At 38.6% G+C, this 18143-nt stretch overlaps 1 protein-coding gene and 1 pseudogene across 1 annotated transcript in view; one reads left to right on the forward strand and one right to left on the reverse strand.

The window, feature by feature from the left end:
• Positions 1–10248, forward strand: part of LOC107524471 (glycerophosphodiester phosphodiesterase 6) — a 55768-nt gene extending 45520 nt beyond the window's left edge. The window contains exons 13-16 of the mRNA XM_087822257.1: positions 6803–6950; positions 8389–8471; positions 9250–9302; positions 10205–10248. Coding sequence (XP_087678383.1) covers positions 6803–6950; positions 8389–8471; positions 9250–9302; positions 10205–10248 — 328 coding nt within the window. The remainder of the gene's footprint in view (positions 1–6802; positions 6951–8388; positions 8472–9249; positions 9303–10204) is intronic.
• LOC107524464 (vesicle-associated membrane protein 3 pseudogene) lies at positions 1948–2286 on the reverse strand (annotated as a pseudogene).
• Positions 10249–18143: the final 7895 nt, after the last annotated feature.

Raw genomic sequence — 18143 nt, forward strand, 5'->3', positions numbered from 1 at the left:
AACAATTTTTTTCAAATTTACACCAGCTTAATTTCAATAATATACAAAACTTGCTTTCTTTACAGCTCCATTCCAATTCTTTTCAGTTGTTGCTACCAGAAAAATCCATCTTTATACATTGTATGCCCCCAAAACATAAGCTAATCAAATTTTTATGTTTATAAACACTTTATTTGTGTCATTATAGTGGACAAGTTCCCAGCTAAATGCACAGATATGAGTGAGGTTCCTGCGTTAATGCAGGAGCCAGTGGATTCCGTGGGACTGGGCATAAAGCTAAGAAGACAGCACCAAAGTTTCAACATCAGACCTGGCCAGATACCTTGAGCTGAGGGGGGCTAATGGGGGCTAATGCTCCTACACTGACAGCTGCATTCTTCTCACAGCTGGGCACATTTTCAGCATTACATCATTTCAGTGCTGTCAGGGGAGCAGATACCAAAGAAAAGAAACTCGTGTCCTGGTGTACCTCAACTGCTGTTGCTCTGTAAGTCACAATCTAGCATGTGAAAAAAAATCTTAGGATATCCCAATACAATGGGCCAGAGTGGTAAACTTCTTTGTTGCTCCCTCAGTACCTCCTTGCCTGTCTTCATTCATACCTGAATTCCATCCTTGAGCCACATAGCCTGATGTTGAAAGTCTCAACAAAAATCTCTCAGATGACAATAGCTACTTCCAAAGCAGCATCATGTGCAGTCTGTGACATCGAAGAAACAAAGTGTTTCTGGTTAACTGTCCTCTGTGAAAAGTCAGCCACCCTTGACCAATGCTAATTGAAAGCATACTTCAAAAGACAGATATAGGAAGTGGAATATAAATAAAAACAAACTCCAAAAAGGTATAGTCTATGAGGACTGGGCCAGATAATGATCAGTTCACAGATGGTCTTTCTTCAAGTCTACAAAATTGTCACTCACATAATTCTCAGAAACATATTGGAGTCCACAGGTGGTATTCTGCAATCTGTCTCTAGGTGTGAGATGGTCAGGGTCTAGCTTGAACTTTCTCTAACCCTGGGGAAAATGCTGAATAGGAAGGGGAGTTGTACCACCTACAGTATTTTAAAGGCAAGAAAGGCTTGTTAGGATGTAGAAACTTCACAAACAATATTACAACTTTAATTCTGAAGGGCGCCTTGAGTTCCATTTGTCACTTTTCAGAATTTTCTGTCAGGAACAGACTCAAGGGCATTTTACTGGGATTTAACTTTTTTGCAAAATAGAAACTTTGGTCATAGCCATAGTTCTATAAAAATGTTTTAAAGAGGTTATTTCTGGTTAAAATATTTTAGCAAATGATACAAAACAATAACAAGAAAGTAAACATCTTCATATCTAATGTAAGAAGAAAAATTCTCTACCAGCATCTTATTTTAAATACATCCAGTGTCAGTAGTGCTTATTAACAGTAGAGGTTCTCTTATAGGGAATCAGAAAAGTAGCAAAATAAGGCACAGCCTGTCATTGTCACAGATTTGAGTTAGATAGTAATGTTCTCTCTGGAAGACACAAACTGGAAATCTGATTTCCCAAAGGCTTAAAATGTGGTTCTGAAGATAAGGTCCTGTGACAAGGATAGCTAACTTGGAAAAAATTCCCTTAACTGGAATTAAAGGCAATTAATAAGACAATGCTACTTCTAGTTCATAACACCCTGGAATTTAAGAAGTCCTTTTTATCAGCCCATATGTAAATTTGTAAAGTCACTGTGCCTAATGTGGGCTGAGTTGACTACACTTCTAGTTTGGAGTGCATGTTTTAAAAAGGGCACATTTCCTAAATATCAAACTTTACATTAACCAGCAGAAAATAATCATTTTAGATATTACAGTGTGTGAGACTGATCATAGATTCTAAATCAAAGTCTTGAAGAGGTTTCTGGAACAGCAGGCTGGAGTTTCACTGGTTCTTCATGAAGAAACACTCTACACGATGATGATGATGATTATGATGATGATGATACACTCTACACGATGATGATGATGATGATGACAATGACGACGACAAGGAGGACGATAACTCTAATCTCTATGGCCCACATCTGGCAGTTCTCCCACCAATATTTTCTCTTCAAGCTGGCAGCACTTATTTCAGATTGGGAAGCTGCTGCCTGCAGTGTGTCTGCACAGTCACCTAACTCAGAGAGCTTCTGATCTCTTTCTAACACCTTGTCCACATTGACTCACATGATGTCCACCACTTCATCCACTTGATTCTGTGTCTGCTGAAGTCTCAGATTACTGCCCGAGGGAGTACTTGGATTTGCAGGCACACCTGTAGACATTTTGCCTGTGGGGGAGGAGGGCAAGTGTTGAGGGAGCGATGGAGCAGGACTGGAGCTAAACTAACCATTTTTAAATGCATTAGTCTTTTAAATTATGTAGAAAATAACACGTGGAGTTGCAAACCAAAGTTATGATTATACTAGTTTTTAGACTAATAATTGTTTTTTCTTTAGATGTATTAATCTCTTAAATCACGTAGGAAAGAAAGAGTACATGTATAACCATTGTTACAATAATACTAGATTTTATAATTGTCCATGTATGTACTTTTTTTTGAAACTTTTATTTCTCCATACAGTTTTGAGTTACTATCTAGTTGTGTTTTGTTTCTTTTTCATTTCACCTTGCAGGACTACCTTGTTCTTTTCTTATAGGGCAGATCTAGTGTCCATGAACTCCCTTAGCTTTAGTTTATCTAGGAATTTGTCAATTTCCCCCTCAGTTTTGAAGAACAGTTTTTCTGGATATAGGATTCTTGGTTGACAGTTTTTTTTAACACTTTGAATATGTGGGTGCACTGCCTTCTGGCCTTCAAAGTTTATGATGTGAAATTCACTAATGATTTTATTGGGGATTCCTTGTATGTGACAAGTCACTTCTCTGTCGGTGCTTTTAAGATTCACTCTTTGTCTTTGTCTTTTGAAAGTTTGTTTAAAATGTATCTCCATGTGGGTCTCTTTGAATTCAACTTACTTGGAATTGATTGAACTTGGATGTTTATATTCATGTCTTTCATCAAACTTAGGTAGTTTTCAACTATTTCTTCAAATATTTTCTCTGCTCCTTTCTCTCTTCTCCTTCAGAGACTATAATAATGCATGTATTGGTCTGTTTACTGGTGTACAACAGTACTTGCAGACTCTGTTCACTTTTTAAAAATCTTTTTCTTCCTTTTTTTCAGACTCATTAACTTCTATTGTTCTATCTTAAAGTTCATTGATACTTTATTTTGACTGCTCAAATTTGTCTTTGAATCCTAAGAGTCAAGTTTTCATTTCAGTTACTATATTTCAGCTCCAGAATTTCATTTTGATTTCTTTTTAAGTTTTTTGTTATTAATATTTTCACTTTGTGTGTGTGTGTAGACACACACACACACATATGTTTTAATTTATCCACATCCTCTTTTTTAGGGACAGTTTTCTGTTGATTTTATTTTTCCTTGAATAAACCCTGCTTTCTTGTTTCTTTGTATGTTTGTGATTTTTTTTGAAAAATAGGACATTTGAATCTAATAATCTGGTTACTCCAGATTTTCCCTCTTCCTCAGGGTTTGCTATTTATTGTTATGTATTTATTGGTTGGTTGGTTGGTTGGTTGTCTCTGTGCCAAGGACCAGTCTGAGGTATAAACCTAAAATCTTCTCAGGTCTCTTCTATGCCTTTCCCTGGACATGCACAGTCACTTTCTAATTTTCCTATGTATGCAGTTGCTTTTGAATGCTCTTATTTAATATCTGGATCCCAAAAGGAGAAAAAGAGAAAAATGAAAGGTGAGGAAGAAAAATCACTGATTCTTTAAATTGCCCAAAAGTCACTTCAGCTGGAATGGGGAGGGGTTTGCCACAGTGGAGGAAGGTGCAACAATAAGGGCTTCTCTCCTCTTTATCATACCTCTCTGATCTGAAGTATCAATCAGTGATCATATCACAGACCTGCCTACCTTGGATCCCACAGGCTGTGTGCAGACTGCTCCAGGAACTTGTGCATAGCTGCCTGCCATGGAACTAGGGTATGGGGGATGGGTAACTGCTAATGTGCTAAGTGATGAAATTGGCCAAAGTTAATGATAACTTACCATCCAAATCTTCCTCTGGAAGTTGCAAGCCTTCAATAGACTTTGCAGTTACAAAATAGTTACATTAGCCAGATTCTGCCAGCACAGTTGTTGTCTAGGTGGGGAGACAGATTCCTGGTGCTTCCTTCTCTGCCATCTTAGAATCCTTTCTTGTGTACACAGTTTTTATTTCTATGGATAAATGCCCAAGAATACAATTTCAGGGTTATTGCAGTTACTTCTTTATAAGAAACTCAAACTTTTTCAAAGGGTCTGTATCATTATACATTCTTACCAGCAATGTATGACGCTCCCAAGTCTCTGCATCCTTGCTAATTTTTGGCATTTCCACTATTTTTTATCATAGCCATTCTAATGGGTGTGTAGTGATAAATGTGTACTCATTGTGGTTTAATTTTTATTCTCTATTGCTTAGTGAACATCTTATCATGCGTTATTTGCCACTGGTATATCCTCCACAGTGAAATGTCTCTTCATATATTTTCCAATTGGAATGCTTGATTTTTTTTTATTTGACTTTGGAGAGTTCTTTCTATATTATAGATACTAGTCTTTTGTTGGATATGTGGTTTGCAAATATTTTGCCCAAGTCTGTGGCTAGTCTGTAGCATCCTCTCAACAGGGTCTTCAACAGAGCAAAAGATTTTTAATTTTGATGAGGTGTAACATCATTTTCCCCTTTTATGGATCATGTTTTAAATCTCAAGTCTGAGAACTCTTTGTATAGCCCTTAGATATCACAGACTTTTCTCCTATTTTTTTCTGAAAGTGTTACAGTTTTATATTATATATTTAAGTCTGTGATACTTTTTATATAAATTTTGTGGTGTAGGTCAAGGGTTTTTGTTTTTGTTTGTTTGTTTTGCCTATGCTTGTCCAGTTACTCCAGCACCATTTGTTGAAAAAACTCTCATTATTCCATTGAATTACTTTTGCACCTTTATCAAAAATCATTTGGGCATATTTGCATGGGCCTATATCTGGGTATTAAATTATGTTCCACTGAACTATGTGTCTATCCCTTCTCTTATACTATACTGTCTTGATTACTGTAGCTCTTTAGTAACCCTTAATATTGGGTAGAGTGATTCTCAATTTATTATCTTCTTTTTCAAGATTGTTTTAGTTATTTGGGGGTTGTGACTTTCCATATACATTTTAGAATCAGCTGGCCTAATTGTACAAAAAGCCTTGCTGGGATTTTGATGGGCATTGCATTAAGCCTGTGGATCAGTTTGAGGAGAATTGACATCTCTATGGTATTGAGTCTTTCAGCCCTTAAACACATATGTCTCTCCATTTATTTAAGTTGTCTTTGATTACTTTCATCAATATTTTATACTTTTCAGCTTACAGATCCTGTACTTTCTTTGTTAAGATAACTAATTATTTAATTTTCTTTGGAATGGTTGTTAATGGTACTATGTTTTTAATTTTAGTTTCTATCTGTTCACTATTACCAAATAAAAATATGTTTGTTTTTTGTGTGTTGGTTTCAAAGAAAAGAAAAAGGTAGCTTTTTACTACTGTTTCCTTACTTCTATTTTATCTATATCTATCTATCTATCTATCTATCTATCTATCTATCTATCTATCTATCTATCTATCTATCTATCTATCTATCATCTATCACCTATCACCTATCATCTATCATCTATCATCTATCATCTATCATCTATCTATCACCTTTAGGTGACCTGTAGAATTGTCTTAGACACATATTGGGTAACTAATTGACAACACTCCTGCAAAGATGGTATTATTGTTTTTATTTTATAGTTGATGCAATGAGCCTAAGAACTTGCTAAGCTGGTACATGACAGAGGTGAGATTCATACCCAGGCTGTACAGGGTTCTTTCCAATATGCTGTACCATCTCAGGGTTAAAAATTTTTTGAAGGCCTTACATGGTTTATTTTCTGAGAAGTTTAATTCCTGAAAATGGCAATCTTATTAGAATTATTAGATGTTCCTCTAGTTATTTTCTTCCTGTCTCAGTAGACAATGCACAAGTATCCACTGGCATTTAGTGTATTGGGAAAAATTGGGTTTCATTCCCTCAGAGTTTATAAAAATTCTTTATATTTGAAACTTAAATACTCACCAAATTGGAGTTCATTTATTCATTCTTTCAACTACTGTTTATGAAGGCAGGTATTATTTTAGGTACTGGATATACGAAGATGAGTAAGACACTGTCTTGGTTTAATTTGCTTACACTCAAGTGACGAAGACCCAAAGGAGAGCAGGTAGAATAGAGGGTGGTAAGTGCTCTGATGGAAGTAAGTACAGCTGCTACCCAGCAGTGTGCTGGTGCTGGCTCATACCAGCTTGTGAGAGCCTATTATTAAATATTCAGAAACTGTGTAAACCTGTTTCACCAGTGGTAGCTTGAAATTGGCTATGGTCAGAGTATTTATACCATGGAAATGAGAAAATACTACAAATAGGGCTTTCCTTTCCTTTTTCCTTTCTTTACTTTTCCTTAGGCCATCCAGTTTACTAACATCTGTTGGTATGGGAGTAGAGGTATTAAATCCATTCCTTTATCTCGATGTAACACAAGCCCATTCTGCATGCCATGTCATAAGTTGTTTCAGGACCAGTTGCTTCTGGTGATTTAAGCAACAGCCTTTCACAAACCTGGTGGCTGTTCCCCTTTTAGATGATGAGAGCCAGACAAAGCCTAATGCCCCATGGGTTCTGTTTTTGTTACAGAGAGTATAGAGATGCTAACATCACGATCAACTTGTATGTCATCAATGAGCCTTGGCTCTTCTCACTGGCCTGGTGCTCCAGGATACACTCAGTGACCACAGACAACATAGAGCTCCTGAGGCAGATAGATGACCCTTTCTACATCATGGTGAGCTGACTGTCCAGATTGGCCTTCCAAGTCTGGGATAATAAGAGTATGTACACTACCTGACCCGTATATTGCCCACTGTGTAGTCCACTGGAGAGCTACTGAAGAGCAGAGACATCTATGATTTTGGAGATGTGGCATTCTCCCTTCTCTCACACATATTCTACTGTGTACTTGGAAATGTTCCATTGGCCGAAGAAAATCACATGGCCAAGTCCAGATTCAAGGTTGATGAGCAGAGAAACAGACTTCATCTCTTGATGGGAAGGAATAGCATGGTCACATTGCATACATTTATTTTCACTCGGATTTTACAGATTTCAGTAACTTTTAATTACACTGTGCAATTATAACAATAAGTACAACTGTTCTAAGCCATCTGAGGCGGAAGAACAACTTATTCTTGGTGTTGCTTGGTGATGCTCACCTGGTGGGCATCCTGGAGCAGGCCAAAGCGTGCGTCAGTATGTTTCCCAGAGGGGATTAACGGCCTCATTTTAGTGGAAGCTGGTTAAGAGCTGCTACTGTACCTGCCTAGTAGGGCAGTTGTGGGGATTAGATGTGAAAATACCCTTAAAGTGCTTAGGACACTTCCTTAGCTCCTATAAATGCTCATTAATTGTTAGTCGTTCTTATGATGATGATCATTAGTGTTTTTATTAATATTATCATTCAGTCCAAGGCAAGACCTTGGGATGGGGTGGAGAATGGCCTAGGAAAAAACGCAAAGTGCCAGCCCCAGTAGCATCAAGTACCATGGAGGAGGAGGAGCAGAGGAGGGAAGGCAGATGGAACCAGGGAATCGGAAAACACACCAGAGGCCCCAGCAGGTGGAGCTCTGGGATGTGGCGATTCAGGCAAGGAGAGTGGAGCAGGGGGCATGCTAGGTGAGGGAGAATTATAATTTCATCCTGCTTACTTGAAGCATCATGGTAGAGAACAATGATTCCTAAATGCTGGCAATGGATTGGTTGCTTCAGCATCACCTGGGGAGCTTGTTAAAAATGCAGGAACTCAAACTCCTGAGTTCTGTAGGGAGACCCAGAAACCTGTATTACTGAAAGCTGCCCAGGTAGATTTGGATGCACAGCCAGGCTTGGGAAGCCATGCCAGGAAAACACAGAGCACTGGAACTCAAGAACTTGGGCTGTAGTCCTGGGTCCAGAGCGGACTTGCTACGTGACTTCTCCGGGACTGCCTCGGGCCTCTGTGTTGAGGGTCAAGGGAGATGAAGGGTGTGAAGTTTCATTCCCTGTAGAGCCCCCACACATGGAAGGGGTGATTGTTAGGATAGCAGCAGGTATTCTCTGTGCTTCTTTCCCCTGGCCTGCCACTCCATCCCCAGCCCTGGCAGCAGAGCAAGGGAGTTTGCCCATATGACTGAAAATCCCTTCCAAATTTAAAGTTCTTGGACTGTGGTTTGTTTTCTGTTTTGCAGGCACCAGGTTACTATAAGTCCTTCTGGCTTTTCCTGGATTGTATTTCTGTAGCTTTCATTGTTGCCATATTTTATTTTCATTGGTAAGCATATGTTTGTAATTTTAAATGATTTTTTTCCCAAATAAAAGTATGTGGTTCTTATGGGAAGCTGAGTAAAAACAATTAAACACTCTTCCTGTAATCCATCCCTCATGGGACGTTCTCAGGAAGACAGGGTTAATCATCTGAACTCTTCATTTCTTCATATGCTGCCTGCAGCTCATCACACCCCTCCTCCTCCTCAGCACAAGTCATTCTAAGGATAAGGACTGTCACTAATGCTCAGTTAAAGCCTGTTACCACAGATTCTATGTGGATCACATGGGGGAGGACAGGGGTCAAAGGCTGTCCAGAACAAGGACCTCCATCTTCCCACCTTCCACAAAACTGGGCATAGCGGGATGCTGTGTAAACAGCAAGTTCACAAACCTGGGAGCCTGGGTTTTAGCCCTGGATTTGCCCCTTAGTTGCTGGGGGACCTGGGAAAATCACTGCCCTTTTCCAGGCGGTAGTCTTTTTCTGCCCAGGAAAATGACATTTGAGAATCTCTGCCAGGCAAATCCTATAGGATTGCAGGGTTCGAGGTGGGAGGGGAAACATCCTGGTAGAAGAATTTTAGCTAGAGGAGACCGTGGTTGTGTAGACCTCACCATGCCCATCATTTCTTCACTTGTGAGTTATCCTTTAAAGGGGAAAAGTACAAATCCTCTGCTTATGTGAGAATTTTACTGGATAATGTTTCTTTTCTGGCTACTGCCTTGGATTATTTTGATTTTTGGAAAAAGTCTCCAAGGCTCATGGTTAGTCTTCTTCCTTCCAGGTGGAGAGAGAACCAAAAAGAAAAAGTCTTCGAAAGCACCAGCAGTTACTCAGGTGAAGTTGGGGGTCTACCCCACTCCTACCCATTGCTCCCAGGACACGGGGTCTGCTTTCCATGTCTCTGACAGTCCTGAAGGAGTCCAGGAAATTGAAGGGTGGGGACTAGGGAGAAGTTGGGAAGTGTATGTAGCTGGGCACAGATTTTGGAGGACCCTTGAGATAAGGCTTCATTTTGGACTTCATTTTCTAAGCAGTGAGACTCCTTGAAAGCTGTTGAACATGGTGTGTGTTTTTTCATTTCTTCATTTATTTATTCATCATGCAGTTCTTGAGTTTTCACTTTGTGCCAGGCACCTTGAGAGGTGCTGAAGAAAGCTGAAAAATGGAGGGTGGCCCAAGAGAGCAGAGTGTTGGCCCACAGAGAACAGCAAGGAAGCAGACAAAAGTACAGCAGTTGACACCATTGGGCCAGGCACCAGGTTCAGGACAGAGAGGCTTCCATGCCAATTAGGACTGAATGTGCTTTATTGAGCTTCTGTTTTGGGTAATGTGTGTTGGAGGGTGGGGGGCAGCAAGGATCCTGAAATCCTGAACTAGAGTCTAGGCTCTGCATATAAGCAGTCAGGAGATGCAAATGAGTTTCAAATGAGGGAGCAATATACTTGATTTCTATGTACAAGGATGGACTAACAGAATGACCTATTATTCAGCAGAAGAACTCCAGGGGTGAGGAAGGAAGATAGACCCAGTAAGGGAAAGGGAAGCTAGATTTAACTTTCAAAATGTTGTGATAATCACATCATTATTGGTTTGGGAAGCCAGTTCAGTGTCAAAGGAAAAACCAATTAGAAGGCAGAGGACTGTGCAGTACCTGATATAATTTTCTTTCACAGCTCCTGGAGCCTTAACTTGTTATAGTCACAAGCTCATGAATTAATTTAATTTCTTGTGGACAGTGGTGAAGATCCTGAGATGCTATGGACCAGTGGTGGATGATTGAATGATACAATACTCAGAGTCAGGAATGGATCCACAGGAACTCTGAAAAAATAAGTTCAGAAATGTGAATAAATTAAATGGAAGGCAATGGGCTTTCATACTGTGAAACTGAAGGTTCAAACCAAGATTGCCCAAATCTCTTGAAGGGAAAAGAGTTCTTAAGTAACTTTGACTTACATGGATATTAAGGAGATCACTGTACTGGCTGTTAAGAAGACTGAAGCCTGTATTCCAGATATCTTATGATCTTCAGTAGGCTGGTGGCTTAAGCAACAGAAATTTATTTTCTCACACTTATGGAGGCTAGAAATTCAAGGTCAGTGTGTCAGCAGGTTTAGTTTTTTCTGAGCCCCCTGTACTTGGCTTGCAGAGATAGCCACCTTCTTGCTGTGTCCTCACACAGACTTTACTCTGCACGCACACACATCTTCAATGTCTCTGTCTCCAAATTTTCTCTTCTTCAATGAAATTGGATTATGGTCACCCTTATGACATCATTTTAATCAGCTCTTTAAAGGCTCTATCTTCAAGTATAGTTTAGGTTTTGAGGCACTGGGGTTAAAGCTTCAACATGTGAGTTTGGAGGGCACATAATTGAGCCCATAACTGAAACTGAGCCAAAAAATGAAAAGAACATGGAAATGGTGAGGAAATTGTGGATGTGCGAGGAGTTTTGAAAGAAAATTTGAAGATATGTATACATTGAATGAAGAAAGTGGCTATAATGCCTTAGAAAAAATACTCAGCTTGACCTCAACACCTCACCATGTTAAAATGATGATAGAGAAAGTGAATAGAAAATACGTTGAGTTTTTTTCCTGTTTAAGAGTTTTTAGTTGCCTGTTGCATAAACCAGTTTTGCCTGATCTAAACAGAAAGAAAGGGTATCAAAAGACTGAGTACTTCCAAGAAAAACCTAGAAGGTGCAAGACCAAGTTTGGAATCCTCAGAGGAACAAGGAAGACTGGACAGAATCTAAAACCTCAGTCTAGGCCCATTCAGGTTAGGGGAATAGAGCCCTCAACACTAAGCACAATGTCACCTCTTGCACCACAACCACTCCAGGATGGGCATGTACTGCAGCTGCCACCAGAAGATATTCAGTACCTTTCTAGCTTTGGGATATATTTTTCAGCACTTTAAAGAAGTCAATCCTTTGTCTTATGTCTTATATAGTTTCTTATGAAAAGTCTCCCAAGATAGAAATAGGTTTTTCATTTTCTTATCTTTGTTCCTCTACTTATAATGTATCCTTTTTTTAAAAAAAATCTTTATTGATTTCAGAGAAAGAAAGGGAGAGAGAGAGAGAAACATCAGCGAAAGAGTCATCATTGATTGGCTGCCCCCTGCTCGTCCCCTGACTGGGGATCAAGCCCGCAACCCCGGCATGTGCCCTGACTGGGAATCGAACTGCAATCTCCTGGATCCTAGGAGATTCCCTGCATTCCTTCTGAGATTTTTCAGTCTGTTCCATGCTTCCTGTGTCTCCAGATCTATTTTGTTTATCAGCTTATTTTGTTCATTAGATTCCACATATGAGTAAGACCATGTGACACTTGTCTTTCTCTGACTGGCTTATGTCACTTAGCATAATACTCTCCAGGTCCCACCATGCTGTCTCAAAGGGTAAGAGATCCTTCTTTTTTACAGTTGCATAGTATGCCATGGTGTAAATGTCCAAGAAGATGCTTGATATGATTTCAGTCTTCTTGAACTTGTGAAGACTTGTTTTGTGTCCTAACATGTGGTCTGTCTTTGAGAATGTCCCATGTGCATTTGAGGAGAATGTATACTCTGCAGCTTTGGGGTGGAATGTTCTGCAAATGTCAATTAAATCCATCTAATCTACTGTGTCCTTGTTGATTTTTTTGTCTGGAGGATCTATCCAGTAAAGTCAGTGGGGTGTTAAAGTCCCCTACTATGACTGTATTGCTGTCGATCTCTCCTTCAAAGTCCTCCAGAAGGGTTTTTGTTTTCCCCCCCAGCTTGTGTGAGTCTTTTGTTCTGAGGTGGGTCTCTTGTAGACAGCATATATTTGGGTCATGTTTTCTTATCCATTCTGCTACCCTATGTTTTTTGATTGGGACATTTAATCCATTTATGTTTAAGGTTATCATTGATAGGTACTTATCTCTTGCCATTTTACTTCTTTATGCCTATGTTTTTCTTTCTCTCTATTTCAACTTCTTATTATAACAGACCCTTTAACATTTCTTGAAATGCTTGTTTGGTGGTGATAAATTCCTTTAGCCTTTTTTTGTCTGGAAAGCTCTTTATTTCACCATCTCTTGTGAATGATAGCCTTGGTGTGTAGAGTAGTCTTGGTTTCAGATCCTTGTTTTGCATTACTTGAATACTTTATGCCATTCCCTTCTGGCCTGTGGAGTGTCTGATGAGAAATCATCTGACAGCCTTATGGGAGCTCCTTTGTAGGTATCAACTTGCTTTTCTTTTGCTGCCTTTAAGATTCTCTCTTTGTCTTGAATTTTTGCCATTTTAATTATGATGTGTCTGGGTGTGGGCCACTTTGGGTTCTTCTTGCTTGGGACTCTCTGTGCCTCCTGAACTTGTGTGACTTTTTCCCTGACCAGGTTAAGGAAGTTTTCTGCCATTAGTTCTTCAAACAGGTTCTCTAACCCTTGCTTACTTTTGACCTCTTCTGGCACCCCTATAATGTGACTATTATTATGTTTCATGTTGTCTCACAGCTCCCTTAGACTGTCCTCCTGTTTTTTAATTGTTTTTTTCTTTTTGGTTCTCTGATTGATTTTTTTCTACCCTGTCTTCTAATTCACTGATCTGATTCTCAGATTCCTTTAATCTGCTGTTCATTCCTTCCAGTGTTTTTTTAAAAATTTTTACTATGTCATCCTTAATTTCCTTCATAGTTTCCATATCTTTTTTCATGCTGTTGAGCATCTTTATGATCAGTATTCTGAACTCTATATCTGATAGATTGCTTATCTCCATTTCACTTAGCTCATCTTCTGAAGAATTGTTTTGTTCTTGTACTTGGGGCTTGTTTTTTTTTGTCTCCCCATTTTGGCTGCCTGTTTGGATTTGTTTCTATGTATTAGGTAGATCTGCTAGGACTCCCAGTCTTTTGGATGGTCTCTGGTGCAGGCCAGTGTCAGACACTATTTGTGACTGGCCTTGCACCCAGAGGCTGTTATTCAGTCTCTTAAGGAGCCTCAGGCTGTAGAAACTCCATGGGGTGAGGTGATAGGTTTTCCAGCAGGGTGGGGCAGTTGCTTCCTTCCCAGGCAAAAGCTACTTGGAAGGTAAATGTCTGCCTCAGAAAGATGTCCTCTGCCATATGGGGAAATGACTCAGCATGGGGGTCCAAATGGGCAACCTCTGAGATATTTTCCCCCAGCTAGACCTCCTGGATTCTCCCCTCACAGCTCCAGTCCACTCTGCCTCCACCAGAGCCCAAGGTGTGTGGCTGCACATGAAAATTTGTGTTTTGGCCCTTTAAGAAGGTGCCTGCATTTCCAGCCATCTTTCCCTGGAAGACAGAAATCCCACTGCTTTTCACAGCCATATGTTATGTGGGCACCTTTCTCAGTTCTGGTGCTCTGGTCTTGGGAACCCAGCTTGTGGTTTAGACCCCAGAGTTCTCAGTGGGAACTCCCAACAGCTGAGATATCCCTCCAGACCTTCAGCTGCTGCCTGTGGGACCCCAGACAGTACCAGTCTCTACGCAGTCTTCACTTTTCCTCCTTGGTTACAAGGGTGCTCCCCAGTTAGTCTTCAGTTGCAGTTGATTATTCAGAGTGTTTTTTCTATATTTTAGTTGTAATCCCAGTTTGGTCCTGGGAGAGTGTTGGTGTAGCTACCACTCAATCCACTGCCATCTTGGATCTCTGACTGCTTTTTGTGATTATTTCTTTTGTTACTGGTTTTCAGTAATTTGATTATGGTTTACATTGGTGTACATGAATGTGTGTGCATGTGTGTGTGTGTGTGTGTGTGTGTGTGTGTGTGTTTCTATCATGCTTGGGGTTTGCTGAACTACTTAGATCAGTCAGAGTATATTTTCATCAAATTGGATACAATTTTAGTTTTTATTTTAATATATTTTTTTGTCTCTACCCTTTTTCTGGTATTCCAACTACACATATGTTAGACAGTTATAGTAATCTATATTATCCTATAGGTTACTGAGACTGTTCATTTTTATTTTTAGACTAATTTCTGTGCTTAGATTCTTTTGCAATATATATTCATTTTTTATTGCTGTGTAACAAATTACCACAAATCTAGCAGCTTGAAACAACACAAATTAATCACTCACAGTTTCTGTGGGCCAGGAATTTAGGCATGGGTTAGCTGGGTCCTCTCTTTAGAGTCTCACCAAGCTAAAATCAAGGAGTTGGCCTGGGCTGAAACTTAAGATTCCTCTTCCATTCTTTCTTGTTTTTGGCAGAATTTAGTTTCTTACAATTGTAGGACTGTAATTATCCCTGTTCTTGATCACTGATGCCAGGGTTTTGCTCTGAGCTCCTAGAATTCACCTTCAGGTTCTAGCTATATGGCCCTCTAGCTACATGGCAACTTGCTTTTTCAAAGCTAGGAAAATAATATATCTTATAGCAGATGGATTCAGGAAAAGGAGAACAAAAGAAGCAAAATAACAGAAAGAACAATAGACAACAAGTTGATACATGGTAGTCACAAATCCAACCATTTTATTAATTGCATTAAATATAAATGAGCCAAATACTCAAATCAAAAGTAGAGATTGTCAAATAGATAGAAAAAAAGTAAGGCTCAACTATATGTGGTCTACAGAAGAAATACTTAAAATACAAAGACACAAATAGAGTCAAAGTAAAAGAATGGGGGAAATGATGTCATGCAGACAATCAGCATAAGAAACAATATCTGGAAAAATATATACCTGAAAACATGGAACATTAGTGGAAATAGATAGATTTCATAATGATGAAAAGATCAGTATATCAGGAATGCATTACAAATAAAACTGTGTTTGCACTTAATATAAGAGCTTCAAACCACAAAACAAATCTGAAAGAGAATTCATAGTTGGAGATTTTATAAGTACTGTCTCAGTACTTGAAAGCACAAATAAGCACACACACACAAAATAAAATCAGAAAGGATATAGAAATCTAAACGACAGTTTCAATCACATTGACATAAAAATCCCCAACAACTGGAAGAATATACAATATTTTCAAATGTACATGCCACATTTGCCAAAATAGACCAGATGACAAGCCATAAAACAAGTCTCAATAAATAAATTTCAAAAGACTGGAATTTTACATAGTATGTTCTGTGACCACAACAAACTTAAATTAAAAACAAATATTAATAAAATATCTAGATAAGCCTCTAAATACTAGAAGTTAATGTATTTTTAAACATCCCATTGATCAAGGAATAAATCACAGGGGAAATTAGATATTAAATATTTTTAACTAAAGGATAATGCATACACAACAGCAGGACTTAGATGAAAATTTGTAACTTCAAAGTTAGAAGAAAGAAAGGTTTAATATTAAGTTTCTACCTTAAGAATCTATAAAGAGAAGAGTACATTTTTCCCCAAGTAAAAGAAAGGAAATACTAAATATAGCAGTAATCAATAAAATAGAAAAGATAGAGAAAAATGAAAAAAGTGAAAAGTTGGTTCTTTGAAAAGTTTAATAAAATTGATAAACTCTTAGAAAGATGAGAGAGAGAGAGAGGTTGCCAGGTTGCCAATATAATTAATGATGAATAAAAGAGGGAATATCCCTCCAGATCCTAGACTTAAAAAGGAAAATTATTAACATTTTTATGTCATTAAATTTGACAAATTAAATGAAGGAGAACATTCCTTAAAATATATAACTTACCAGAACTGACAGGAAAAGAAACAGAAATTTGCAATAACCCACTATCAGAATCAAATATCAAAAACCTCACCAGAAAGAAAAGTTGGGGCCCAAAGAGTTTCACTGGTTATTCACATATTTAAGAAATAATGCTAACAGCCTTGGCCAGTGTGATTAAGTTGTTAGAATATTGGCCTGCACATCGAAGGGTCACAGGTTCAATTCCCAGTCAAGGGCATGTACCTGGGTTGCAGGTTCGATCCCCAGCCCTGCTTGGGGTGCATGTAGCAAGCAACCAATCAGTGTGTCTCTCTCACATCAATGTTTCCCTTTCTCTCTCTCCCTTTCCCACCCTCCCTTCCCCTCTCTCTAAAAATCAATGGGGAAAAAATATCCTCTGATGAGGATTAACTAAAAAAAAGAAGAAATAATACTGATCTTATACCAACTCAGAAAAAAAAAAACACAAGAGGAAGAAACACTTCCCAGCTGATTTTTGAGGCCAGCAATACCCTCATATAAAACTTCACAAAGACATTATAAGAAATGAATTTACAGATCAATATCATTCACAAATTTAAACATAAAAATCCTTAACAAAATATTAGCAAATTGAATCCATCAATGTAAACAAGGTAATACATCATGAGCATGTAAAGTTTATATCCTTTCAAGATGGATATATCATTTCAAAATTAATAAATATAATCCCATATTAAAATAGCAAAAGCATATTTGACAAAGGTCAACACCCACTTATGATAAATGTTCTGGGCAAACTAGAAATAGGGATTAAACTTCCTCAATCTGATAAAGTATATTTATAAAAACCTACTGCCAATATCATTTTTAATGGTGAAGTAGTGAATATTTCCCCTGTAAGATCAGAAATAAGGCAGGGATACTGCTCTTACCACTTCTTTTCAGCACTGTGCTGGAGATTGTAGCCAGTTTAATAAGATAAATGACAGGCATAAAGGAAGAAATAAAACTCCTGATTTGCAGATATGATTATTTACATTAAAAAATTCTAAGGATCACTGGTTCAAAAGGCAGCTCCATTTTTAATTTTTTGAGGAACCTCTATACCGTTTTCCATAGTGGTTGCACCAGTCTGCATTCCCACCAGCAGTGTACCAGGGGTCTGCTTTCTCCACACCCTCACCAGCACTTGTCATTTGTTGATTTGTTGATGGCAGCCATTCTGACAGGTGTGAAGTGATACCTCATTGTGGTTTTAATTTGCATCTCTCTGATGATTAGCAACGCTGAGCTAGGAACATATCCTAAGAATCCTGAAACACTAATCAGGAAGAATATATGCCCCCCTATGTTCATAGCAGTGCAGTTTACAATAGCTAAGATCTGGAAACAGCCCAAGTGCCCATCAGTAGATGAGTGGATAAAAAAGCTGTGGGACATGTACACCATGTAATACTATGCAGCTGTAAAGAAGAAGGATCTCGTACCCTTTGGGACAGTATGGATGGACCTAGAGAGTATTATGCTAAGCGAAATAAGCCAGGCAGAGAAAGACAAACATCACATGATCTCACTTATATGTGGAATCTAAACACAATAATCTAATGAACAAAATAGATTCAGTGACACAGAAGCAAGGAACAGACTGAGGAATCTCAGAGGGAGGTGGGGATGGAGGGGTGGGGGTGGAGAGAATAATCAAAGAAGTTATATGCATATATTCACAACCCATGGACACAGACAATAGTGTGGTAGAGGCCTGGGGTGGGGAGTGGGTGTGGGGTGGAAGGGGGCAATGGGGAAAAAAGGGAACATCTGTAATATTTTGAATAAAAAAAAATTCTAAGGAATCAAACAACAAACAAGCCTACTGGAAATAATAAGTGGGTTAAGCAGTGTCTCAGGATATAAGGTCAATATACAGAGAAATCACTGGTATGTCTTTATATTAGCAATGAGTAATTGGAAATTTAAAATATTTTAAATAGCATTTATAACAACATAAAACTGAAAACTACAAATGTTTGCTGAGAGAAAGAAGACCCAAATAAATGGAGCAATATACCAC

Source organism: Miniopterus natalensis, chromosome 11 (genome assembly GCF_054644295.1).
Source record: "Miniopterus natalensis isolate mMinNat1 chromosome 11, mMinNat1.hap1, whole genome shotgun sequence".
In the NCBI taxonomy this organism is placed as follows: Eukaryota; Metazoa; Chordata; class Mammalia; order Chiroptera; family Miniopteridae; genus Miniopterus; species Miniopterus natalensis.